This window comes from Mus musculus, chromosome 3 (assembly GCF_000001635.26).
Source record: "Mus musculus strain C57BL/6J chromosome 3, GRCm38.p6 C57BL/6J".
NCBI classification, from domain to species: Eukaryota; Metazoa; Chordata; class Mammalia; order Rodentia; family Muridae; genus Mus; species Mus musculus.
In genome coordinates, this window is record NC_000069.6 from 132081850 (window position 1) to 132108472 (window position 26623).

Below are 26623 nucleotides of genomic sequence, written 5' to 3' on the forward strand. Positions count from 1 at the left end.
GGAAGAGAGAGGGGAGGGAATGTCCAGCCAAAGAATGAAGTGTCCACACACTTCCTTCTGAACAGAAGAGATTTGACTTGACTTATGCACAATCTTCTATTTATGCATCTGTTCTCTAATTATGTTATTGCCAGATATCTAGAAACCAATCCTCCCAAGTAAAATACGAAGGTGCGTCTTCCTGTTTAAGTAAGCACACAAGGAGGAAACGTGTGGACTCATGATGGCAGCCCAAGGCATGTGATTATTCAGTTATTGATTTTGCATCTCCTTGTATGTTTACTATATGTGACTATCAAATAACTGTATAGATAATATTTGGGTTATCAATGAAAACAGTTTTCACTCCCTTTTTAGTCTAAGATGTGGTTGTTTATATTTAATTGTTTGATCCCATACATTTGATTTTGCTTAATGCACAAGGATATTTTTTTATATAAATATGGAACGCTTCACGAATTTGTGTGTCATCCTTGCGCAGGTACCATGCTAATCTTCTCTGTATCGTTCCAATTTTAGTATATGTACTGCCGAAGCGATCACAAGGATATTTTTAAAAGAAAAATTTATGTGAATATTTTTCTTTTGAGGCAGAGTCTCACTGTATATCCTTGGCAGGCCTGGAACTCACAACGATCACCTACCTCTGTTTCCTGAGTGCTTGTGCCACCATGCCTAGTGTGAACTTGAATGCCTAGTGTAAACTATATGTTTAATTTATTCATAGAGTTTGTACAGTTCTGTGTTGGCTTCAAAAAGGATTCCTTATTATGGCCCTCATGGATTTGTACAGGAAGTACATTGTGATTGAAATTAATTTTCTGATCATATTGCATTTTCTTTTGCTATAAAATACTTGTCAGGGGTGGGTCAGCTATTAAAGACCCTTTTGTGTAAGTCTGATGACCAAAGTCCAAATCACTGTAGACTGAGTCAACTCCATAACCCCTCTGACCTCTGCATGGGCCATACCAGACACACACCTCTCATACATGCACTAATAAGAAATCAAAGTTGCAAAAATGGTAAGATATTCTTTAAAATATCCCAATTAGCACATTTCTAACTTAATTTCCTGAATTTTTGTAATGTTTCTGATTGATAAATCAAGTCTAAACAAAAGCAAAAAGACACTATCTGTAAAGACAAAGAACTTATTCACAATATACAGAACACTTTCCTCCTCCTCCCCACCCCCCCTGTGTTCCATTAGAACCTTCTTATCCTTAAACCATACAAATTTGTTCTTGAGTTGACAAGGCACACACACCTTTTGTTGCCTAAAATTATATGTCCATGTATGTTATTTATCATTGTAAAGACATTTGCCACGAGATCTTCCCCTTTAGGCAATGTTGGATGTTTATTTCATTATCATTTGCTCTAGACACGATGTGATTTAGCAAATGTCTAGGGTTTATTTATCATGATGTATGGTGACTTTGTGTCTATTGCTACAGTAATGTCCTACTCTTCCTTCCACCCAGCCCTTGATAACTGCCATCCTCATTATCTTAGATTTGTAGAACTGGCACATGTCACAGGAGTCTGTTCTTCAAGAGTCACCCATGTTATTCTTATGCATTTAAAAAGTGAAACAAGAGTGATGGCAGTTGTTTGGAATTTCAGCACTGAAGCACTGAGGAGGAGGAGGAGGAGGAGGAGATAGAAGAGGCAAGGGGGGGGAAAGGGGTGGAGACAGGAGGATTACTAGCTTGGAGCCTAAGTTTGGGCAATGTAACTAGTATATGTCCTCAAGAATAAATCAAAAAGTAAATCAATCGATCAATCAATCAATCAATCAATAATCAATCAGCACATTTGTTTTACTTTAAGGCAATAGGCCAATCTGGAGAAAACGTGTTTTTATTTTCTAGTTGGTTGTGTATTTAAAAAAAAAAAAAAACCTCAAGGCATTGTGTGCATTGTGTATATGAAAATTTCTGGACAGGCTGACTCACAGGTCAGGAAAGTGAATAACCGACTCTGCCCAGGACCTCCCAGCTCTTGATGCACACCTTAAGTCTTGGCGTGCTTGGTGGAAAATATTAACGTCCTTACCCTTACCCCCTTCCCCTTAGCGTTAAATTAGAGTCCTGGACAGGTTGGTATATGCCAGAATTAGGTGTGAAAGAGGAGACCTAAACCTCAAAATTCTAGAGTGTGCTACTGGAGTCAGTTCATCACAGCGGACGACCTCTGTCTGACTCCATTTTGGCTCAAGGACACTGCTAGGGATTGCATGACTGAACTGCTAAAGACACAAGCAGCAACCTTTGCTCCTGGTCTCCTGGGTGACCAAACCTCTCCTAACCCAGAGCTTGCTGGCAAAGCTTGTCTCCTGCAGTGTTTGTGCTCCTGGCTGATTGCTGCTACTGGCGCCCCCAAGTGCTGCAAGCCAGTCAGCGCGTCAGAGTGGTTCGCTCGGTGGCCCTCTGCCTCTGTGGAACAGTGCAGAGAACTCCGAGCCTCAAAGACTGACTTGAAAGGCTAGCCAAGGCCTCCGGGCGGGGGAGGGGTGGGAGTGGGGGTGGGGGAACGAGCGGGGCAGCGCTCAAGAGGCAGGACCAGAAGTTTCTGGCCCACTTCACCACCCACCCGGTTCCCCATCAGGCTTTTTATTCTTGCCTGGGATTTCCTCTTTGCAGAGGACGCGTTGGCACCCTAAAAGTGCCTCATCAAGCCTTGAGGTAGCACAAGTCGGGTCATTATCCCCTTCCTCACTCCTTGTTTGGATTAAAGTGTAATGTGTATATCGGGTTGGGCGAGGGATGAGGAAAACAGAAAGATTCAAGCACTTCAACGGGGGAAGAATGGTCCCTTATTCCCCCTCCTCTTTCTTTGGTCTTTTCGCCCCTCTTCCTTTAGTCCTCTTGCCTCCCCCTTTGTTCATCTCCCCCCCCCTATTCGAAGCGGAACCCCATAAAGCACCTACAGCCAGACAGTCTCACACAGCACATTAACCGAGAGGCTCAGGCTAAAATCTAACTGGGCTGTACACAGTCCACCAAGTTAACTTGCAGATGTTCTCCAGAGCTTTTCCAGCGCTCCTAGCTGGAGGCTGAAGCTGGGTGGGAGAAGTAAGAAGCCATGGTTAGTGGCAGTCACCACAAATAGGGACAACTTTTCCTCTTCATTTCTGCCTGTTTCCAAACTCCCATTCACTCTCGGAGCTGTGATCGTCCAGGAAGAGCTTTCCCGTGTTCTTCTGGAGGTGAACCCCAAGTTTTTAGTTGTAGAGTGAAGGAGGGATGGGAGGGTAGGAAAGGTGAGAGGCAGGAGAGACAGCCTCAGAAAGAGCGCCTGCTGGGGGAAGGGGAGGCAAGCGGGAGCGTGGGGTGGGGGAGAGAAACGTTTTCACTCTTTGTCACTCTTGAATTGGGGGCGGAGGAAAACCCACTGAGGAAAGCTATAAAAAGCTAAGAGGGCGGGGGAGAGCAGCAAGAGAGCACTGGCCCTCCGCGCAGCGCATCACTGCTTCGCTGGCAGGGCTTAGTGGCCCCGTGTGAACCAAGGGACAACTCCTAACCGCACCAGTGGGAGTGCGCTTGCTGGGACCTCCGCTCGCCTCAGCTCTCCAGAGTCCGGTGGAGGGGTTGGGGGAGACTCTGATCACCAGTCACAAACCCCGCGGACCTGGAAAAGAGGGACTTGAGTGGTGCAAAGGTTGAGAGCTAAAGCACAGGAGAGGACAGAGGAGCAGAGGAGCCGGGGGAAACAAGAGAAAAGAAAGGAAGAAAAAGAAAAAGAAGCAGCAGCTGGGGAGAACCCTGTGCGCGGTTAAGGGAGGATTCCATCACCGCGGAAAATCGTGCAAAAGCGCAAAGGTGCTGAACACCAAACGAAGCCGGCAGGGCGATCTGCAGGGCTGGGTCTAACAGCACCTTGGGTCACGCCTCCTTGGCGAGAAGGCGTCTGGCCTTTGATTGCTTCCAGGGACTGCAGAACTTCCTGCCCGTCAGAGGAGCGGGTCTCGCTGGGGTCGCGTTTGCTCCAGGCTTGAGGCTTGAGACTAAGTTCTTAAGAGTCCCGAGTGTCTGATCCAGGAAGGGTTGGGGGAACTGTGTCTGTGAGGAGCCCACGCGCCCCACGTGAGGGGTTGAGTGTCGGCGGGCGTCCTCACTCCCCTGGCATTCCCATCTTTTCAGGGCTCCACCCAACTCCGGGAACCCCTTACCCGGAGATGGCCGCGCTGATGCGGGTCAAGGATTCATCCCGCTGCCTTCTCCTACTGGCCGCGGTGCTGATGGTGGAGAGCTCACAGCTAGGCAGCTCGCGGGCCAAACTCAACTCCATCAAGTCCTCTCTAGGAGGGGAGACTCCTGCTCAGTCAGCCAACCGATCTGCAGGCATGAACCAAGGACTGGCTTTCGGCGGCAGTAAGAAGGGCAAAAGCCTGGGGCAGGTAGGAAACCCCCCCAAACACACTCTTCAGCCAGGAGAGGTAGGGATCAGAGCTTTTGCATCTGCAGCTTGCCTTTGAGCCCTGCAAAAGTCAAAGCCTTGCCCAAGCCAGGTGTGGCGCTTCTGGCTATTTGGGAGGGGGTTGCTGAAGCTGGGTCTGCAGGGGTACCAGGACTTGGGTGTTTTGCTGGTCGCTGGGATGCTGGGTTACAGCGGGAGGTTTAGAGTTCTGTCTCATCTTTGTGTTGAGACATGAGTACTTTTAAAGATCTAGTGCGTTTCTTTGGCAAAGGGGCCAGAATGGTCCTTCCATCCAACAGGAGGCTGCAATGGATGTGAACAGGAGCTGACATAGCAAATGGGATGTGCTAGCCTTGATTCTAAGTGTTCACTTATTTAATCTTCACAACTCTGGAAGATAGGACCTGTTGACTTCAAATGAAAAGTTTGTGTATGCTCCAAACTCATAACTGGTATAAGTGACAGCGCGGGATGTCACAGTGCAGTGAAAATTTGGATCTCAGGCACCCAAAACATTTTACAATGGCGAGAAGGGGATTTGCTCTCTTTTGCACTTTCTCTGCCAAACTCTCAGCACTGGCAGGCAAGATCCGCAGTAGACTTGCATTTCTCACTCAAATAGAACTGCGAATAAATCAATTGGCAGGAAGAAAATAATGAGGTGACAATGACAGTTTCTTAAGTGCCTGCAAAGCAGCAGGGATACCAAAGCCGATTTTGAGAGAGGGTATTTCCCACGTGCGTCTTGATGTCGGTCACATAGGCAGATAGGTGGACGGTCCTTTACAAAGGGTTACACAGACACCCAGAGCGGACTGAAGCAAAGCGCGCGCGCGCACTGGGTACCAAGTGTGGTCCATGCGCGGTGGCCAGAAGAGGGGGCTCTGTGGGCACTGGGAACCACCGCAGCTCCACCTTCTGCTTCTTTTGTGGGAAGCCCAAATCGAATACCAGTTTGCCAAAACAGCACATACACCTCTCACACGTGTCAACTACAGACAGAGTTCCACGCTCCGCAGATGCAGTTTCTGGTTCGCTCAGAGTTGAGGCTGCCCCCGCTTTCAGCACGCTGTCGTCAGCTATAGCTAGCTGCCCACAGCCCAGGAGGCAGAGGGAAGGCTGGCAGAGAAGGCTGGACAGCCAGAAAAGACTCAGGCCTGAGCCTGGCCCCCTACTGCCCTCTCATGGCCTGAGTGCCTGGTGTGTGTGTGTGTGTGTGTGTGTGTGTGTGTGTGTGTGTGTGTGTGTGTGTGTGCGCGCGCGCGCGCGCATGTGTGCTCCTGCGCTGCTTTTGCAATTTGAAAATGCTTCCCAGTGTTTTGAAATATCAAAAATGTCAGCTATTTCTTTAAAGGACTGCAAAGGCTTCAATCCCAGGACTTTAAAAGAGTTAAAGGAAAATAAGAAGCTATATATATGTGTACACGTGTACACACACACATACATACATACATACATACATACATAATTTTTGCATATTCTACCTCTCTCCCACACCTCCACACCAACATAGCCACCTATCTTACCATTTCTTTTTCCTTGGGAGACACCCAAACATTTTCAAGAGCAATTAACCTAACCTTCTCCTTGAGGTCCATCAGGAGCTGGGGCCCTTCGCTGACAGGACATTTACAGATAATCTACCGCAGCACGCTCACTTCTCACTTCATGTTTTTAGTTACAGAGAGCTGTAGTTCTAAGGAAAGAAAACTCACCAGTCTCTCCAGGCCCTCTCTGTCTAACCAGTGCATATTCCTGGACTCTCTGCAACGTGCCCTTACTTCTGGCGTCACCAAGAACCCTTATTCCTAAAGTTCTTCTGTCAAGCCACCAGTTCTACTAGCAGCCAGGAGGGCCTTACAGAGTGGACTAAAGAACTTATCTCCAAATTTAACTTACCTTTAATGTTTTGCTAACACACCCTTAGACAGATAGCCATGGATTATCTTTGCCGTCCCTCAAAAAACTCCTTAATTATGTTGTGTGTATGTGTTTTTTTTTTTAAAGAGTTTGCAACTTAGTCACTTCAACTCCTCAAATTGAATATGTAAATATTTACTTTAAAAGTAAATTGAATTCATGATATGCCCACAGAACTTAGCATTTCATTATAGGTGTTTAAGTGTAATTAAGATATTCTTAAAATGTTGGTTTGTGAGAAAGTCTAATACTCTGGAATTACGAATAAGCAAAACCAAATCTCATGGTGAGAGTCGGGAAGACAGTGGGTATCGAGGAGAACTACATTGTATCTATTCTGTCTTCTCACTGGTAGTTTCCTTTAAAGCATATGCTCTCATGAAAACACGGTGGTTCTTTGAAGAAGAGAAATTAAATATTTGAACACTTATTATTCTACCTTCTTTATTCTACTGGCTACATGGTCTCCAAAAGCCTTAATATTCACAAATATGTGTAAGTTAGGAAATCCACCCATGAGAAATGATGATGCTGGTTCGCTCCTTTTAGCGAGCAAGAGTGAGCAAGCGGGCTAGCATGCACAAGAGAGAGAGAGAGATCTAGAACAGCCTTGTTGGTGCCCAGAATTTCAGTTGAGGGGACTGAAAGCTAAGTGCCAATTGATGAAAGCAGTTGTTTATATAGTACCACCCAAGGTCTAAGACGTTCAGCTCTGTCCACCACTCTCAGTTGTGAATGATGACTTTAAAATATCTGTTTTAAAGACCCAGAGGGGGAAATCTCCGGGACACTATCTCCCACCGGGAGATAAGAAATATAGTCTTTGATCTTCGTTTTCGTAAAATGAAATTTAACACCTATCTATTTAAAACTTTCAGAATAGGGAGCTGAAATACAAATTTTATTGCTGTTGTAGAATATTTTTGGAAGAAATTTAATTATCCATTGATCCACAAAAAAAAAAAAAAAATGAAATTAAGACTCCAAGCTCCAGGGTTTCCAGAATTGGTGCAGTTTGATTTCAGGAAGGGAAGTATTCTTAATTTATAGGTTCTTCCTGTTCTGTAGAAAAGGTAAGTTTGTCATAAATTACTCCTAGAAAACACACCCTGGTGTTTTCAGAAAGAACAAGTGAGCAGCATTGAGAGAAAACGCATTGCTGACCAGAGATGTAGGCGACTACTATGGCTCATGGTGGAAACTGGCATAGAAAATACTTAGGTTTCCTTTCAAAGACACCATGAAAAGTTATAGTGGGAACTGACCAAGAAAATAGAGGGTAGTATATACAGGCAGTTGGTATGAAATTAATTAGGCAAAGTGTTTTTTTTTATTTAAATGAGCTATTATATTTTTCAAGTTAACTTTCATTTCCGGCATTGCTAATGGGTTTCTAAAAAATGTGCTTGTATATGTGTACAGTATAAATCAAGTCCCACAACTGATACATATTTATGATATACATGTACTTCACTTCCTAAAGGGAGTATTTCACATGTTTGAAACCAAAAGTAATTTAAATACTATCTTCAAAATCGTAGGAATATATATATATATATATATATATATATATATATATATATATACACATATATATATATATGTATATATATATTTTTTTTTTCTTATTGCCGTTGCTCGGTAGCATTTCTAGAGTTTCGTATATTGAATGTTATGGGCCACCTTCAAAACAAACTTAAGGTTATACCAAAGCAATTAGATAATCATTTTCACCTTTATAGCCCACAGTGTTTTTTGTACTAGTGAGGAATCTTCTAGGTTTGTGTTTCTAAGAGTTTCTGTTCTTTGTATCACATTTGGTCTCCCTAATGCTGTGTTGAACTTGAATGCAAGCTATACAAATTTCAAATACTTCTAAAATTTATAGGTAGAGAGAGCAGTGACAGATAGCTATATTTAAGATGCTGACAAGCTACTTGAGTCATGCCTGTGAATAGGATCTCCAGCTAATTTAATATAATCCCGAATCTATAACTTTCTGATACAGTTTTGTTACTTGAAGGACAGTTGCTGGGAATGACATCGTGTTTTGAGAAAAGAATTATTGAAATTCACTGAACTTAGAACTCGAGGGACCTGTTTAGAGACCGCTAATATTGGTAGATTTCAGTTTTCTTAATAAAAATGCTCTATCCCCTACACCACCTCTGGTTAGCAATGTGTTTTCTCTCAGTGCTCACTTGCTCGCTCTTTCAGAAAACGCAAGGACACATTTTCTAAGAGTAATTTACAATTTCTATCCGTTCCTGTGAAAAATTCCCCAAACCACTCAGTAAAATAAATTATTCTGCCTTTTTTTTTCTTGTAGCGGCTAGCCTTGCTTTCTGAAATTATTCAAGATTTATTTTAACCTTAGCCCAACGTCTCCTTGCTAAGACGTAAATAACCGGCCAATGCTTTTTGAATATCCCAAAACAAGTGTGTCATTTTATAGTTACGTTTTTTAAAAAACAGTTGAGAATATTTGGAAACCATCTACATTTATATTCCATTGCTTTCATGGTCAATTCTACGGAGCGGACCACTGACACAAGTGCAAGCTTACCACGACTAGCAGGAGAAGCATTTTAAGGATGCTCTAATATACGTATCCATCATTTTATTTTTGCGCTAAACCAGAGAGAGCAAGATAATAAGGTGACTTAAATTCACTCCAGCTGTGACTCTGACTGAATGTAGATATTTATTGTTATTATTATTCTCTTGGATACAAATTTCTACCCTGTTTCCCTCCTTTCCAAATCTATGTTTAAAGTTACAAAGATGTCATAGAGGGTAATGCTATCTTCCATTTCAGAGCAATATTTTCCCTGACTCTTTATGCATGTGACCATTTACAGTGTACGTTAAAAGCATCCATGAAGTTCTAGAAGAGATTTGTAATAGTTAATATACTTATCATTTAAAAGCCCTTTTATGGGTAGTTATTCTTTAATATAAAGGTAATATCAAGGTGAATTACAATATTATTCCTCCCTGAAAATGTATTAAAGTTGATTTGCCTCACTATATTCTAGATGCTTGCATTCTTGTATAAAAAGAGATAAGCCTGCCTCACCATATTTATCTGATCATTGATAAGATTTCTGTCGTATATTGCCAGCATGAGTCCCTTAGTCATTTTTATTAATTTTTTCATATATTTTAATTATATTCTTTACCTTTCTCCAACTTCTGCAAGGTTCTCCCAAGTTCCTACCCAGAAACTTGGTGTTCTTTGTCTCTCTCAATGCTATCCTAAGATAAAAAAAATCTGAAAATTCAAACAAACTGAAACAAAGAATCAAAAATAAGATTAGTAATAATCAACAGATTGATTTTTGAATTCTTTTTCATTGAACTTTAATGTTGCATAGTGAGATTTAATATAGAATGCATAACAAACTTTAGCACTAATATTTCAGGTAAGTAATCGGTGTGTTCTCCTTTTTTCTATCCATGTTTCTGTCCACTGCATCTGGATTGGGACATCACATTTTCCTCAATTGTTCATTTAGTAAAACATTCTCAGAAACAAAGAGGTCAGTTGATACAAAATTTAGGAAGGTCTCTCTTATTTTTTGTTTTTAAAAAACAGGAACATCTGTCCACAGGATGAAAGAGTCACCATCCAAATATTTAAAATAATGGCTTCTCAATGAGTGTCTCATGATGACAACCTTGGGTCACTGCCTACTCTGGCTCCAAGTTAATAACAGAGAGGTCATGAATAACACCAGTATCTAGTCAGAACCCTTCTTGAGAGTTAACACCATGAATTACTTTCTGGATAATGGTAGATTGAATCAGAGAGCTCTTTAAGATTGCTGATTTTAATCTGATATTGAAATGATTGTTCCATTAATTAAGTAATTCGCTTGACCTGTACCATTATTCTACAACCACTGAAAAACAGATGATTCTTGTAAGATGTTAAAATTGGTTTTTATTTATATGTGAACTACTTGTTCGAAATGCAGGGATCAAATCAGGAAGAACTCATGAAAGCAGTACATTTAAAGAGATTACTAGCTAACGTGTAAATATAATATAATATAAATCAATATAAATCAATTATTCTTTCAAATCTTTATAATATAATATAATATAAACCAATATAAATCAATTATTCTTTCAAATCTTTAGCAGCATCTAATCTAATTAATTGTTGATATACTATAATTTAGTATGCATAATAGTCTAAGTTCAAATATCTCAAATTTATACATTAAATACCCCTATATATAAGGCCTATATAAAACAAAAATTTTAAAAATGAATGAGTGATTAATTATATTAAATGATAAGGTGAATCAAAGCTTCACACTGAGGAAAAGATGAACTTTCAATATTCTGACTTACTGTGTGGATAAGATAAAGCATATATTCTTTCTCCTGGAGACAAGAATAACTAATTATGATCAAATGAATGACTTCCTTAAACAAGCTTGTAAGCACTTCAAGCATATATTAAATGTTACTAAGTGGTATTATTCATTGACCATCCACTTTGTGTCAGACATGACTCCTAGCCCTTCACTGCTTTAACTCTTTTGATCCTATAGACAGCTTGTGAAACTCACCTTAATTCCCCTAGTTTTTTAAACAATGAAGTTTTTGTGAAGAACATGTGAAGAAAACATGGGTTGCAGTGAAGAGTTGCTGGTGCCACCAGGCAGTGGTGGTGCATGCCTTTAATCTCAGCACTTGGGAGATAGAGGCAGGTGGATTTCTGAGTTCAAGGCCAGCCTTGTCTACAGAGTGAGTTCCAGGACAGCCAGGGCTATACAGAGAAACCATGTCTCGACACACAAAACAAAACAAAACAAAACAAAACAAAACAAAACAAAAACCCAAAACAAAACAACCCCAAACAAAACAAAAACAAAAACCAATTGTTGACGCCTTTCTAGAGACTAGAGATTTCTGCCTAGGGCCCAAGTCAAGTGGTTCACATTTGTCTTCAGCATCAGTTCCAGGGGATCTGGTGCCCTCTTCTGGCCTCTTTAAGTATCTTCATGCAGGGGACACACACACACACACAGATACACAGACACACAGCATTAATTTTCCTGAGCTGGAGAGTTTATGGGTCATAAAGTGGTCGGTGCAGAATGCAAAATCCCTGGACTTAGACTGATATTTGAGCACCAGGCTCTGATATTAGTATAATAAGCTTATTCTATATTTAAGAAAAATATGTAAGCTCTTTTTTTTCCTTACATCTCATATACTGTATAGTGATGTAGTTTTGCCCATGGTTGTGTTAGAACATACAACAAAATTAAACCCCCTTTTCCTGCCAACTGCTACTCTAAGTAACCCAAAGCTTATGATTATAAAGGCAGATGGCGCAGCAGTGTTTCTCATCTCTATGTCTAACTGCCTCCCCATTATAGACTTCAGTAGGAAGGAAAAATAATGCGCACACACGCATACACACTCACACACACACATGCACACACACATGACACACACACACACCACTACCACTATCACTTCATTACAGTGGTGTCATCAGTAAAGTGGGATGTCCTTGAGGTTTTTTTTTAATGCAAACAGCGTATCCCCTTGTACGCTTGTCTCAAAATGTGAACACTTCCATGAGACCAGCCCTCTTCCATGATGTTTCTGCTATGGCATCTTTCCCTCTCATAGTATGAAGAAACTGACTGTATTTAGACTTTTTATTGCTGTTTGTTTATTCCTTGTCTTTCTCTCTTCTAGCTGCTTGTTAGAGCATCAAATGGCCCTATAGTTCCTTAACTGGTTTTGAGTGATAGCTCACCACTGCCCAGCTAAAAGTCTTTGGAACTGTCATTTAATGTCTCTAGCTCTTTTAAATCTGTAAAAATCAGCATCAGGATAACAACAACTTTCCAATAACAGTAAATACCATGGATGGGCCAGAACGAGAATGACACAGCCTAAAATGTATGAAAAATCTTACAAGCACACCCTCTCAGTTTGCTGACGTCACTACCTCAACCTGTACAGAAACAGGTACAATCACGTGTCCATACACGAAAGAATGGCCTGTTTAATCCTCCTTAGCAAGTCAGGGAGAAGGGACTAGACCACATGATGTGCATGAAGACATGTATCAAACTCATACAGGGCTGAGAATCGCAAAACGAGACCAGTTAAAGAACTTCAATAGTCCCGTTTTCTCATTGAATGCTGACATTACAAGTGACAGTACATCACTGCTGTAGACGGGAAGCTAACACATTACTGGTCAACTGGAAAAATTATGGAGTGAGTACAGCAGCAAGAATAGCACAGGCTTCAAGGATACAATCGTAATAAATTGGGGCTTTAATACCCAAGGCAATATTATTTGCTAAACCACAGGAATCAAAGTAATTGAGCGTACTCATGCAGTCTGCTCCAAGAACATTAATCTGATGATGTTTAAAGTTAAGACAATTTCTCAAAAGCAAGACATTCAACTGTGTCTGGGCCCATGAACTGTGCTCAGAATTCAGAACACTGGCACGCTTCTTTGCATATCAGCTGTCTGTTCGACATGGAGTGATAAACTGGATGAATAGCATTTCTTCCCCATCCCCCTAGTTTTGAACCTTCGCTTTGAATTACTTTTTCGTAATTCACACACATTAGAAGCATTCTAGTAATGTTGAGAATTAATTTCATCTCACAGAAATGCGCGATAAATTTCTTTTTGACAGGGCATGTGAGAAACAATGGTATCGGTTGATAGCGGTTCTACTTGGTTAAGGATGAAATATAAGTCTTCATCCAAATGGGAAGACAGTTAATTTTTCAGTTTCAAATCATTGGAAACTGTAGTCTTCTGCAAGTGACGGTTTTCTCTTGCAAACCCTTTAGAAGGGGCTTGACCTGCAGTGTGGTGTTTTAATGAAACTTAGAGTCCTTGTTCCTCAGCAGCCGTCTTTGCAGTCTGTGGTCCACTCTTAACTCCTTATGCTCAGATTTTCTCTCTATCTCTAACGTTGTGCTGTTTCTGTTTTATTTATTTCCTATACTGATTATTGACTTCAGTTATCTACCTGTAAATATGGCACGTCTCACACTTCCATTCTGTTTATTTCTTTCCTATTTCTTGTTTATGTCTGACATCTACATCACATTCACATCTAACATCAAAGTGTCAGGACTCAGGCAAAAAAGAGCCTGGCTCTTCGCAACTCTCAAAAAGCTTTTGGGTTGATCCAGGCTGTAAGAATCAAGTGTGACAGACCAGAGAGCTTCTCGTGTTCTATTCTGTCTCACCACCTTCTGGTGATGAAAGAAAGTTATATAGATACCTACCAAAACAGGTACATTTTTGTTTTTTGTTTTGTTTTGTTTTGTTTTGTTTTAAGTCACTGCCATTTTGAAATCTTGGGGCTTAAAGAATTTTTTAACTTTGTTCTGTGGTGCATATGGTATTAATGTCTCTTATGTTTGGTTAAAATGAACACATAGCAACAATCTATGCTTATAAAGTGTTACATATTGTAAATTGCACAAAATATTTTAAATACCTAACATATTATTTATTCTCTTTAGCTTAAACTAGGTAGTAAAGGATTCGTATTATTTTTGCTATATTCTAAAAGATCAGTTGTTAAGTTCAATGTAAAGACCCTTTTAACCGAGACTTAAGAACTGCTTGAGTATTTGATAACCAAATAAGATCATTCTTACCTGCATAACAGTTGTTGAGATTGATGTGTACACACACACACACACACACACACACACACACACACACACACACACATATTATCGTCTACAAATTCAAATGCTTCAAGAACTCATAAAAGAGACTAAATAAATACCAAGGAGGCACATTGGTAATGATTCAGTTTTACTTCTTCATCTTATATTTGAGGGAGTGAGGTCGAGAATATTCTCAAAACAAGAGCAATGTTATTGCACAGATAGTACCCAAGGTAAAAGAATTCTCCCTAGGACTTAGTTCCACCAACCCGAATACAAGCCCTTCAAATAACTCAAAGCCATGTTTTCAGTAAACCCTATGTCAGCTGAGCTCTGTGTAAGAATTAAATTCATCGTCTTGAGTTGATTAAAGAAAAAAAAAACTGATGGGAGATAAATTGTGTGTAGTTCTTTTAGCCGCTGGAAATCTGTGCATGTTCAGATGTGTTATCAAAGATTACAGCACCGTGATGACAACTGTATCCGTGGGTTCTAAACAAAATTAATGAAGGGAAATGGCTGTGACTGTGTTGTCCTTGCTACTTTCCCAGGCCTGACACTTCAGTGATGTGATTAGCAAGGGGCCTGGCTGAGGCTGTGCTGCCATGGCAGGCATCTCAAAGGAAGGGAGGAGGATGGAGCTGCAGAGGATGCAGATTGCTTGACTTTGGTCCAAGCCTCACTAGGACAAGGGCCAATGGCTTTAAGACTTTTCTGCCAAAGTAAGAAACGTATTTTACATTGTGATCTAGCATGGCCTTCTCCTGTCACGCTCCCCGACAATGTTGCAAGTATAAATTCTATTATGATTGGCAACAGAGCACATTTTAAAATTTCCGTCCTTTCCTTGTCTGCCCTATTTTTATCAGCACCTCTCCTGTTCTTTCTCTTCCTCCTCCTTCATCCAACTCCTTCAGAAATGCTAGTCATTATTGCTTAAACTAGTGATCAAAATGCACAGTTTGAATAACACTGAGCCAATGAACTATTACTAGCTGAGCTCAGCAGAAATCACAGGTACCATTTTTGGCAGTCAGCATCATTTTCTGAAGATACTCAGAATCCACCTTGATGGTGTTAGAGACAAAGCCTTGTGAAGAGAAGCCTCCATCTTGGAAACTTGTGCTACTCTCTATGACTCTGCCAGTTGTGGCCTCAAATCACTTCTCTTGAAGATGTGTTTAATCCCTTCTTTTCTTACTACTAGTTGAATGCAAGCAAAACCTGTGGGCCTTTTGAAGTTCCTGGCATCTGCAAGCCCCGTATTAGCATCCTTATTTACATGTGTATGTCATCTATATTATCAGACACTGTTGAGGATGGTTAAAATTTCTACCTTGGACAGCAGGCAAACCTGAGAGAAGATTAGATACCAGCACAATAGACAGAATTAGCCATTTATGTTAGACTACAAGGCAATCAGTTAACACCCATTGCTTTTTAATCTGTGCATTGATAGTGATTGTCTGTTCTCTCTTTATAAACCAGAAAGTATTGCTTCTGTGCACTTATAGCATCAAAAGCTGTTTTACTGAAAAAGGTTAAGACCTTTTCATCTTAAATTTATAAATGTCAACTCTGAGTTAGACAATCAACCAACCCAAGAGTACATTAAGATTCTAAAACCATGACTATAGTTTCCTTGTTGGTAGATTTACACTTTTGCTGTGGAAACAAAGTGTAAGTACAAGAGATTGAGACTGGAAAATATTTTCAGGTTTCTAACTTTTTTACTATTGCCCTTTGGTTTGGGTTTTCTTGATTTTTTTTTTTAACCTCGGCATTGTAATACTTCTGCAGTTCTGCCAAACACTTAGTTATTCTTATTATGGTATCCTGCAAGCGCCTTTGCTTCCTGCCAATCCATTGCTCTGCCTGTGACTGTCAAGAAGAGCTCTGTGACTTTTCTCCCTGCCATACATAAGACCTATGATGTGCTCCCCAAGTGCTCCCCGAGTACTCCCCAAGTGCTCCCTGAGTGCTATATTTTGGACTCATAATAGATCACAAGGTTAGGACTGCATTAAAATCTGGGAGATACTCCCAGTAAAGCCAAGCTTCGTTATTGTGAAACAGCATCGGCTAGCACAGAGGAAAAGTGGGTGGACAGAGAAAGGGGCTTTTTTTTTCCCAAAGTTTTTGAGAGTCTATTAAGCAGGAATGTTCTCTTCAATAGCATAATTAACTGACTATCCATGTTACATTTGCAATAATCTCAGAGTCATAGATACAACAGATGCACATATGAGAATATCAGGGTAAAACATTTCTTGAAAATTGGTATAACTTTAAAAAATGATTTAATTTATAGGCTCTACCTTCAGAATGATTTTAGTGTTAAAAGGAAATGGAGTAGATGGTAAGGGGACAGGCATGGTGACAGTGGACTGTTAGGCTCTGCTCATTCCAAGTCATTGCAAGTTTCATCCCTCCTGTCTCCTGCCAACTCGTGATAACTGTGGCTCCCAGAATCTCTATCAGCTGGAATCATATAATATGCTGCCTTTATGGTTTTTAAACCTATTGACACACATTAAAGTTTCTCTCATGACCCTTCACAGTGTTTTTGTAAGTTAAAAATTGCTCTTCAAAAGAAGTAAACAGTTCTAACTTAGTTTACTCTGAGCATAATTTATGACTGCTGGTTTTCTTGTTAAATGAGAACATGTAATGGCTTTTATATACATGATCATTCTTCAATAAAATAAAGAAAACTTAATGACTGTAATTTACTGGAAATCTATAAAATGAGACTCTACAGTGGCAAAAGTAAACGAAAGCAACACAGGCTGTCTGGTTACTTGTTTACATCCACAGGCACAGGTCTATGGCATTGATTTTCTCAGCAGTTTTATATGTTTGAACAGGTGAAAGATAACTTAGACCAAATATACTCAAAACAAAACACTATCTATTTCTCCAAAACTTGCTTTGCTTATTATACTCCTTACAAAATTAATTGCTGTCAATAGTCACCTAATTGTTCAACCTAGAAGCAGGCTAGGGTTCTGCCCTCTATCCTCCATTAAGGCGAGTCTTCTCTGATGGCAAGTGCTCCATCTTGTCACTGATCATTTTTGCTGTGTGACTGTCATCTAGTTGCTGCCTAGATTCACAAGAAATCAGTGTCGTATAATCAATGTTTTATACTTCTGCAAGATGTCCTTCACACTCTCTCTGAAGTGAGTTTTCTAAAGTAAAAGTCCGGTTAGCCTAGTCTCCATCATCAGTCCATTTCCAGAGCAGATGACTATCTTATCCCGCCTAATTAGTCCCTCAAATTCCCCCGCACGTGAATGGTGGAACTGGAGTTAAAAGTCAGGCAGTCTTGTGGCAGAGAATGTAGTTCAGTAGCTGAGTGCTTGCCTGTTACATACAGGGTCCTGGGATCAGTCCACAGCACTGCAAAAACTAAGGAAAACAAAAATAAAGGCAAGCAGTCTTGTTTGAGTCTCTACTGTTTTATAGTTACACCGTGCCACCTAGTATACATCAGAGGCCAGAGAAACCAGCTGAAGATCTTCTCTTTGATATACAGGAAAATTCAGATGTAATTAAATTATTTGGGTAAATCAATGAACTTGTTAATTGCTCCCCTTTAAAGTGTATTAGACACTATGAGTCCAGTTAATCATCATTTATTAGACACATATGCGAGGCTGGGTCCTTTGTATGTGTAGTAATGAAGCCAGTGTAGTAGTCTAGAGGAATCTGTTGAAATGTTGGCCTGAACAGAGGCTCACAGGTCCATGTACTTTGGTAATGGGGCTGGAGAACTGGTAAGTTTTCATCAAGATTTCTAAGGAGGAACACGTAATACTGAGTCTTAGTTATCTTGCTCACTTCAAATATATAAAGCGAAACTATTATCCTTCCCATTATACATGAATGGCACAAATCTAGATACTAATCACTGTACAAAAAAAAAAAAAAAAAAAAAAAAAAAAAACCTTCATTAATAGAAAATGAAGCCACTGTCGTCTTGGCAGCCTGCATTGTAGGTGCATCAATGGACAGTTAGAATGACCTATAGAAATAAAACTGTCTAAAAAAAAAAAAAAACAGCCACTAAAATATCTGAATAATGTGAAGAAGGGAGATCTGCCTGTCTTCCAAATATTTCAGCAAGGGTTAAAGTTTGATTGTTTTCCTCTTTGTAAATCTCTTGCTACTTCCCAAGAAAGTCTGATTCTAATTTTATAATTTACAAAACACGAAAGAAACATCAGTGGGAGGAGGCAGCTTACAAGGAATTAGAAACATGGGAAGATATAACAAAGATGGAGTGTGGAATTAGCTGGAACCTCAGCATGGAGTAATGGAAGCCATGGCAAACAGAGGGTCCAAGATCTCAGCTCTGGGAAGTGTAGGGCACTGGGAAGTGCAGGAGCAGAATGTGGTGGGCTGAAACACAGTAAAGAAATCAACTTGATTAAAGACATGTTTAAGACTGTGTCACAAATTTTAAAAAGCATGTCCCCCTATTACTTCTTTAAATTAATCACTGTGAAATCTCTTTCTTTTGAGGTTAGAATATAGACTTCGTTCTGAAACTGGTCTCAGAAGTAATCCATGTGTTTATTTCTTCTTGGCCCTGACCTATGGCTATAACCAATCTCAGGCATAGTGATTGGTGTATTACATTCAAAATACTCGGGACATAGTGGCTCTTGTTGTTTGCATACACTCAATGCCCATATGTAATGAGGGTATAAAAAAATAAAAAGCCCCAGACAAAAGCAAACAAACAAAAAACATCATTGTTTCCAAAAACAATTCAAAAAAGTTCCACAAGATATTCTGAGTCAAGGCAATATTACACTGTAATCCTTTCAATGCCAATTTATCTTAGCATGGAAACCCTCACTTGGCTTTATAAAACCTTAAATTAAAAAAAAAAAAAAAAAAAAAAAAAACCTCTAGTATTATCGTGTTAAAAATCCTGGGAAGAGTTTTTTATGAGATGCTTCCTGCTCCTGAGAGAGTCAGGATGTTCCAGTGTAGGCTCGAAGTATGTTCTCCTCCCAAAGCTCACTCTTCCAGAAAGAAATGGCATGAAGAGGCCACACCCAGGCTATTCCCCGGAGCCCAGTCTGCATGACACAGGCTACATCTTGGGTAACCTGCTAGTTTAAAAGCATGCATTAAGACAAGAAAACAATGTCTGTGAGAAGGTTTATTTTTATGTAAACATATTAAAATTTCAGAGGCTACCTAAAATTGTTAACACTGTAAAAATGTCTTTGCAATTGCTCAAACTAATGCACTGTTTCCAACATACTTTGGACAGCCTCATAGACTTCTTTGCTTGCCTATTAGCTCCACCGGTATCTTCTTCAACATGTTTTCACAAAGAAATATCTTTTAACAAGAAAAATCTTCCTGAAGTGACACTTCCAAGGAGTCCTAGCCACAGCAGCTCCAGGGTATTTTAGGGTCTGCTGGTTGTTAACTGTGCAAGTGGTCCATGCGCAGGTCTTAGGGTGCAATCGCCCACTGATTGATTACAAATTGAATTGGCGTATGCACTGTGCTTCTTCTTGTTAGAAAATATGAGCTTTCAACACCAAAGAGCAACTATATTTGATGTCCCAGGGCTTACAAAATGAAGGTCAAAAAATATGAAGACTAAATAAATAAATAAATAAATAAATAAAATACTGTAGCTCAACCACACCAGTAATTCTACTTAGGAAAAAAAAAAGTTCACTTGTGGGAAAGTCAAAGGCTGGCTGGAGAGCATGCGTTGATGGAAGGAGGAGGAAAGTCTGGAGATGTGAAGACTGCTTAAAATATCTTAAGAAAGTGCGTGGCCAAAGGCGTGAGCAGAGGACTGACTTCAAATCCATGCTATCGGGTTCACTAAAGTGCCAATAGTAATCATGACAGCAGGCTGAGCTCCGGGATCTGAAGGAGTGATAGTCTGCAGCTAACATACATGAAAGGGGAAGGAAGAAACCACGGGCAGCTGCTTGTGACTCAAGCACACACAAATCAAATAGAATAAATGCAAACCATAGTAATTGTTTATCCATGCATAAAGCAGCCTGGCATTAAATGTGGTTTCACTAGAAAAATCCTGTATATTTTTAGCAAGACCCTCTATTGCACACCAGTGCCATCAGATATCTGAGAAGTTCCTGGTGTCTTTTTCTAGAAGCTATACATGATTAATATTGGTTGGGTACCTACGTTTTCCCAGGATTTTTTCTTTAAATGTGGCTTAACCTCTGTGAACTTTAACAGCTTTTGCATGTCCTGCAAAGCACTCACTGTAAATCTGCCAGAGGAGAGGAGAAAGGTGCTGTTTAAAAAGTGACCTCGAGGGTGGCACACAAGCTTAGCACGTGGTTGGTATCCATGCTCTTTAGAGACTTTGCCTCAGGGAAGGAAGCTTTTCTCTTTCCCGTTAATATATAAGATAGCTTTGCCTTCTTAGGTTAAGTGGGGAGACCACTTTGTTTCTCATTTTCCTGACAGTGAAAAAGATTGTTTCCAACATGTTGGAACCTTTGTTTGATTTAGAAAATTCAAGAGCCTCATAGAATTTTGCAATTCTAGAACTTTAGAAATTATTGAAGCTTCCATCTTCTATTCCTGCAGACAATTCTAAAATGTATGTATGTTCTAAATCTCCATTAAAATTAGAACAAACAGAACAAAACGGGCCACAAAGGCTAAGTGAAAAAAAAAAACCTTACAATATTTTAAATACTGCATAATTACTCATAGTTACTGGAGAAGGCAGAGTATTAAATGCTGATGGTTTGTAGGAAATTCACCCTTAAATTCAAAGAAGTCCACTGGTCTAAGGTTCGTGTCGTGTGTGGTGAGAATGCCAGTAAGTATAAGGGATTCTACAGAGTCTGTCTTGTCCGCACAGGAAGTGAAGGTGTGGGCCAAAAGTCTTGTTATATGTCTCAAGAGCTCGAGAAGAGAGCGATTCCCTTGCTGGTCTGATTGTTGCAAACCCAGCCCCAGGAACAGAGAGCATGTTTGGAATGTGCACATGCTTAGCACCTGGAATTTTCCAAGAGTAGGGTCATACTTCATCCGTCACCAGAGTGAAAAGCCAAATGCCGATTTGAATGAGGACTTCTGAGGCAGCGGTTCTGGAGCTCGCAATATACCCTGCTTGTCATCTCTCAGACATAAGCCTTTAATCCTCTCTTCCTAAAATTGTTTATTTTAAAATGTGAGAAAGTTTAAGGGATGTCACAGCCGAGCTGTGAGCTTTCTCTTTAAAGACTCTCATCCTTCAAACCCATCTTCAGCAACAAACTGGCATTTCATGTGCTGAGCAGATGGCTCAGGCAGTGCTGGCCGGCTCTCGGGTGCAGCTGGGCGGATCTGGCACACAGGTGTCCTGATTTGGACCTTCTTGCGATTCTGACACCACACTTCCATGGGGAAGAATGGCTTGACGACGCTGCTATTTCCCTGGGACAGCAGCTTCACGTCCCTCACCAGAACGGCTTGGACAGACCTAGGTGATGATGGAGCTCTCTGACTTAAATGGAACATGGACAAAGGGTTTAGATGGTTTGGTCTACGACTCGGGGCCAAGTGTTTGGTTTTGATTTCCTCGTTTATATTCTGTATTGTCCTCCGTGGCTGGCTAACCCTTTCACCTCTCAGAATGTAGGGTGCTTCTCAGAAGGGTGGTGCCGTCCAGCTGGGAGAAACAATACTGCAGTTCTCAAACAAACAAGAGAGCAAGCAAACAGACAAAGCTAAAAATTGCACTGGAATGGGTGGCTTTTGCAATCATGGGTGACGATTGAGCAATCGCATGCCCACGTTGGGAAGTCTTCAAGGGTTTCAAATAAGGCTCATTTTTAAAGGAGGAAAACAGGACAGATTTGGTAAATACTTCAGAGCATTGACTAAAGCTACTGTGAAAGTAAAAGGTTTCCTAAATAGAACAACAAAGAGACAGTCTCCGCTCCTTCTGCATAATCTTTTACATAATCACTTCAGTCTCACCAAAACTATTTCCCAGTGCAGAGCCCAGATGTTTTTGAACTTTGGCGTTTTTTTTTCCTCTCTTTTTTTCTTCTTCTTTTGTTATTTAGAAAGCAATATTTAAGAACTTTTTCATTCCTTCCCATCTTTGTAAGAGCTGCTAATAACGAGTATGGCCAAGTAAGAAAAAACACATTGGAGATGCACAGCGGATGTGTGTGTGTGTGTGTGTGTGTGTGCGCGTGCACACGTGCACGTGTTGGGGGGGTGGGGGAGGGTAGATCACAACCCTGGCATGCAGACTGTGTTTATGTCCTACCTTGGTTTCTTTCTCTTTCACAAAAACTCAGATCTGAAAAATACACCTCCTGACTTAAACCTACCTATTTTCATTCAGGTATGCCACACAGAGTCAAGTGGTCCTCCTTAAACTAACAGAGGCAGATAATCAGCTGCACCTGGAACAGGAAGGCTACCATCTCTTAAGCGCTTGCCTCCTTCCCTTACCATTATTCTGTAAGGATCTTTTACTGAGGACTGAGCCTTTTCCTCAAAAATAATGGGCTGTTGAATAGAACCCTGAGCTTGGCGTTCCTTCTGAACCACATTACAGAGCGTGGCTTTACCTGAAGGGACTACATGGCTCCACTGCACATAAGTAGAGGATGGCCTTGTCTGACATCCATGGGAGGGGAGGCCATTGGTCCTGTGGAGGCTTGATGCCCCAGTGTAGGGGAATGCTAGGGAAGTGAGGCAGGAGTGGATAGGTGGGTGGGGAGCATGCTCACAGAAGGGGGGGAGGGGGAGAGGGAGGTGACAGGGATGGGCTATTGGGTTTAAGGAGGGGAAACCAGGAAGGGGTATAGCATTTGAAATGGAAATAAATAAAATAACCAATAGAAAAAGAAAAAACACAGGCTTGCTCAGAATAAACCAGGAGAAACCCATTTTATGTATCATCCTTGTGATTTAGTGATAATTGGGATTTAAATACCTGTATGTGTCTCTTGGGTCTCTGGGGGTAGCTCCTCTCTCTTATGCTCAAGTAGCCACACAACAGCTACAGGAATAGATAATTCTTCTGCACACAACCAAAATCCATCTTTCTCCTTTACAGTCCTGTGCCCATGATTTCCTGTTTCAACCGATGAAAGAGCTACATTGGTAACTGTTCTATAAAAACTTTAGATTCATCTGTACCCATCATTAATAGTCAGCCCATTAGGAACGTCCTTTAGCTGAGAGTTAATCAAGTCTCTTATCTGTATTTTCAAAATACATTCATAAATTTAAAAAGGCCACTATCTACTAAAGTATGACTTGGGCCACAGGAAGATATCCTGGGGACTTCGGTTAGGCTCAGTGAGATACACACAGGACAAAGCAGATCTTCTTATGAAAATAACTCCATGTAAATGTGAGAAACATCTTTATTTTACAGTCTTGCATCTGTTCTATCTGTTTACATTTATAACATTTAAAAATGGATACTCTGGAAACCAATTAAATCATCAACTCTACCACTGCAAAGGAGAAAAAAATTTACTGAAATATCATTTGTTAACCATATCCTATAAAAAGAACGGCATGTGTAAAGCCTTCTTCATGGTACTGAGAAAGAAGTTTGAGAAACATTGTCTGAGAGGCAAATCAATATCAAGATTCATACCCAACTATTTTCTTGATGCTTCCCCATATTAATCTTTAATGTTTTAGTTTCTCTGTATGCAGGGCATGCACACAGCTAATATTAACAGCTAAACAATGATAGTCGTGTATTTGGTAGATTAACATCATGCAGTTTTAAAGTAATATATGACTCAGATTCTAAACTAAGATTTTTCTAATGCCTTTGCTCTGATTTGACTCAGTGAGTAAGCCTTGCTTAGGCTTAAGGAAAATTATATCACTTAAGAAGTATGAGATCATCTTTATCACATTTCTCATTATAGATAACAGTTACTGTTATAAATATTGGGTCTCTTCCTTCATTTTACTCTATTACCAATATCTAACTTCTATACTAGTTCACAGACATTTGAAGAATATTGCACCTCATTTGAATGATTAGAACTATCTTCTTTTGTCCCAGTCTCAAGTCAGTCTCCAATCTAGTTGTTTTGTTATGTGAAGAAAAGCACAGCTTACCAGCGGGCACTGCGTCATTAACATGGACCAATAAAACAGACTACAAGACTTAGGTAGAAACTGACACATAGGTCACTGCTGGAGTATGGCACCATTTAAAAACGATCTTGAAAACACTGGGTAGCCATGTGAGAAAAATTACATTGAAATACTATCTCGTAATTTAAATATACATAAAAATTAAGTTTAACTCCTTTTCAAAAATAAGAATGCCCTCTAAAGGAAAAGCAGAAAAAAAAGCACTAAGTTGGAGTTGTATCTAGCACAAATAGTTCACTAAACTTTTATGTAACTAAAAATTTGTGTCCAGAGTATGCAACAAATCTCTGTAAGTCAGTAAGACAAAAGTAAGAAACCCATGGATAAGCATTTTTCAGACTAGTAAAAGTCACTAGTAAGGATTAGAATAGAGCCTTCATCTTATTAGTGTAGAATAAGAAATGAAAATTGAAGTATAGATGCTTCAATTTATAACACTGGATTTTCAAAAACTAAGATGTGTAATACAAAGCACATGGGTGTGTGTATATGAAACTTGGATGTGTGCTTCATGGGGATAAAATCACTTCAATCACTTGGTCCTCTCTTGTAACTGCAAACACTGAAGTACGTATTTGCATACATGATGACCTTGGTAGGGTCCTTCTAGGTATAACCCAGAGAAACACTTAAGCATGTTCAGAAGCCATGCCCAAAGTTGACTACAGAGGTGCCACTTGTAATATCAAGGCAGGAAACCACCTAAAATTTCATTGTCTACAACGAGAGAATGTCTACATAGGTTATGGTAGAGTCACGCTGTGCTGCGTTAGGGAGGAAGGAAGATGTAGCAGTGAGTTACAGGGAGAAAGGAAGACAGCGAGGATCAGAAATCTGGTGGTTAAAGAATTATAGTATCTTATTATTTCAAATTACTTTTACAAAGATGGTCGATATGGAAAATAGGGCTAATTTTGGAAGGCATGAAGGGAGTTGGAATGAGGGTTTCTATCTAAAAATATATTTCTAGATAGAAACAACTACTAGTACCTTCTAGGTCTTGGGTTGAATGGTGGTCTCATGGTCACATTTGACAACCCAAAACACTTAAGCACGCTTCTACACACCACACACACAGAAAGAGAGAGAGAGAGAGAGAGAGAGAGAGAGAGAGAGAGAGAGAGAGAGAGAGAGCGAGCTTTCCTGGGGGAATTACTAGGCAACACGGGCACCTTCCACTCAGGTGAGGTAAGTGTGGATGAGTGGGAGAGGTGACTATGGTTGTGCATATCCTTTAAAAAGTGAGATGGATGTAAAAGCATTTTTAGAAGCCATATGTTGAAAGCATCATGATGAACATTGTTAGGGAAAGTTGGATGTAAGAACTCCACTTAGAGAATACAGTTAGAGCTTTTATGAGTCTCCTCCTTGGCTAGTGATGAATCTCCTTCCCACTCTTACACACACCACCTTCTGGGACATCCCCTTAATGTATCAATCTTGTATCCCTCTGATCCTCTGCCATCTCAGGTCAACAGTATATCCTAAGTATTTCCCACCTACCCTAAAAAGCATGCATGGTTCCCAGAAGTCACCCCTCTGTAAGACATGTCACTACCCTTTTGCTGTTGTTTCCCGGGAAACAATATAAACATGAAATTAATTACAAGGAGTGAAGGCAGTGAGGAATTCTGAGCTCACAGCCCTGAAACGGACATAAATGTGAAGTCTGTTCAATGTGCTTACAAACAATGTTCCTGAATTATTGTCCAGCAAATGTCAATAAACCTGTTTCTTTCTTTTTTATGAGTTTCAGTGAAATGAGTTAAAATAATTTAAACATAATGTTAGATTACAGTATTTGAGTTATTTCAGGAGAATGTATCAGCCATCTGATCTGAGACTTCCTTTGCGGCCATCAAATGTTACCTGAAAGAATGGCAGTCAATTGCATTATGGGTATCTAGACTGGAATAGTCAGTGAGTGTTATCTCAAAAATGAATAAAGCAAGTCTATCACTTTAAGGAAAACTATTTGCAGTACTGGTTGCTTGATTTGGGCTTTTGGGGGTCTATACAACTATATGAACCAACATTTGAGAGTGATCAGCAGATGCTGACAAAAAATCATACTGAAATATAGAAAATAAGATTTTCCTCACATCTACTCTCTTTATATTTATTTAGAACTTCTGACAGGATGAGGGTTGTCCAGGAACCACTAACAGAAAGGATACAAATTTCCTTTGAGTAAGTTTAAACAGAATACAGTGCTTCTCTAAATTTATAACAGTGAAAGGTTTTGTGAAGACAGTAGTAGAGCCTCTGCACTCAGGAGCGGATGCAGGTGGATTTCTGTGAGTCCAAGGACAGGGAGGATTACACCATAAGTCCCAGGTCACCTAGGGCCACATTGTGAGACACAGTCTAAAAAAATAAGAAAAGTAAACCCTGATATATATTGATATTATTTTGATCTAGAAAAATAACAAAAAAA

The 26623-nt window shown here is 40.2% G+C and overlaps 1 protein-coding gene and 1 non-coding gene across 3 annotated transcripts in view; one reads left to right on the top strand and one right to left on the bottom strand.

Moving 5' to 3' along the window:
* Nucleotides 1-436: 436 nt before the first annotated feature.
* On the bottom strand, nucleotides 437-543 carry Gm22421. The gene has a single exon (XR_003954718.1). It is a non-coding gene; the product is annotated as a U6 spliceosomal RNA (small nuclear RNA).
* A 2873-nt stretch (nucleotides 544-3416) lies between these two features.
* The window catches only part of Dkk2 (dickkopf WNT signaling pathway inhibitor 2), a 95039-nt gene continuing 71832 nt past the window's right edge, over nucleotides 3417-26623 (top strand). The window contains exon 1 of one of the 2 annotated variants that reach the window (XM_006501818.4): nucleotides 3417-4444. In XM_006501818.4, coding sequence (XP_006501881.1) covers nucleotides 4184-4444 — 261 coding nt within the window. In that variant the 5' untranslated portion in view covers nucleotides 3417-4183. The remainder of the gene's footprint in view (nucleotides 4445-26623) is intronic. The other variant, NM_020265.4, reaches the window with a different exon arrangement.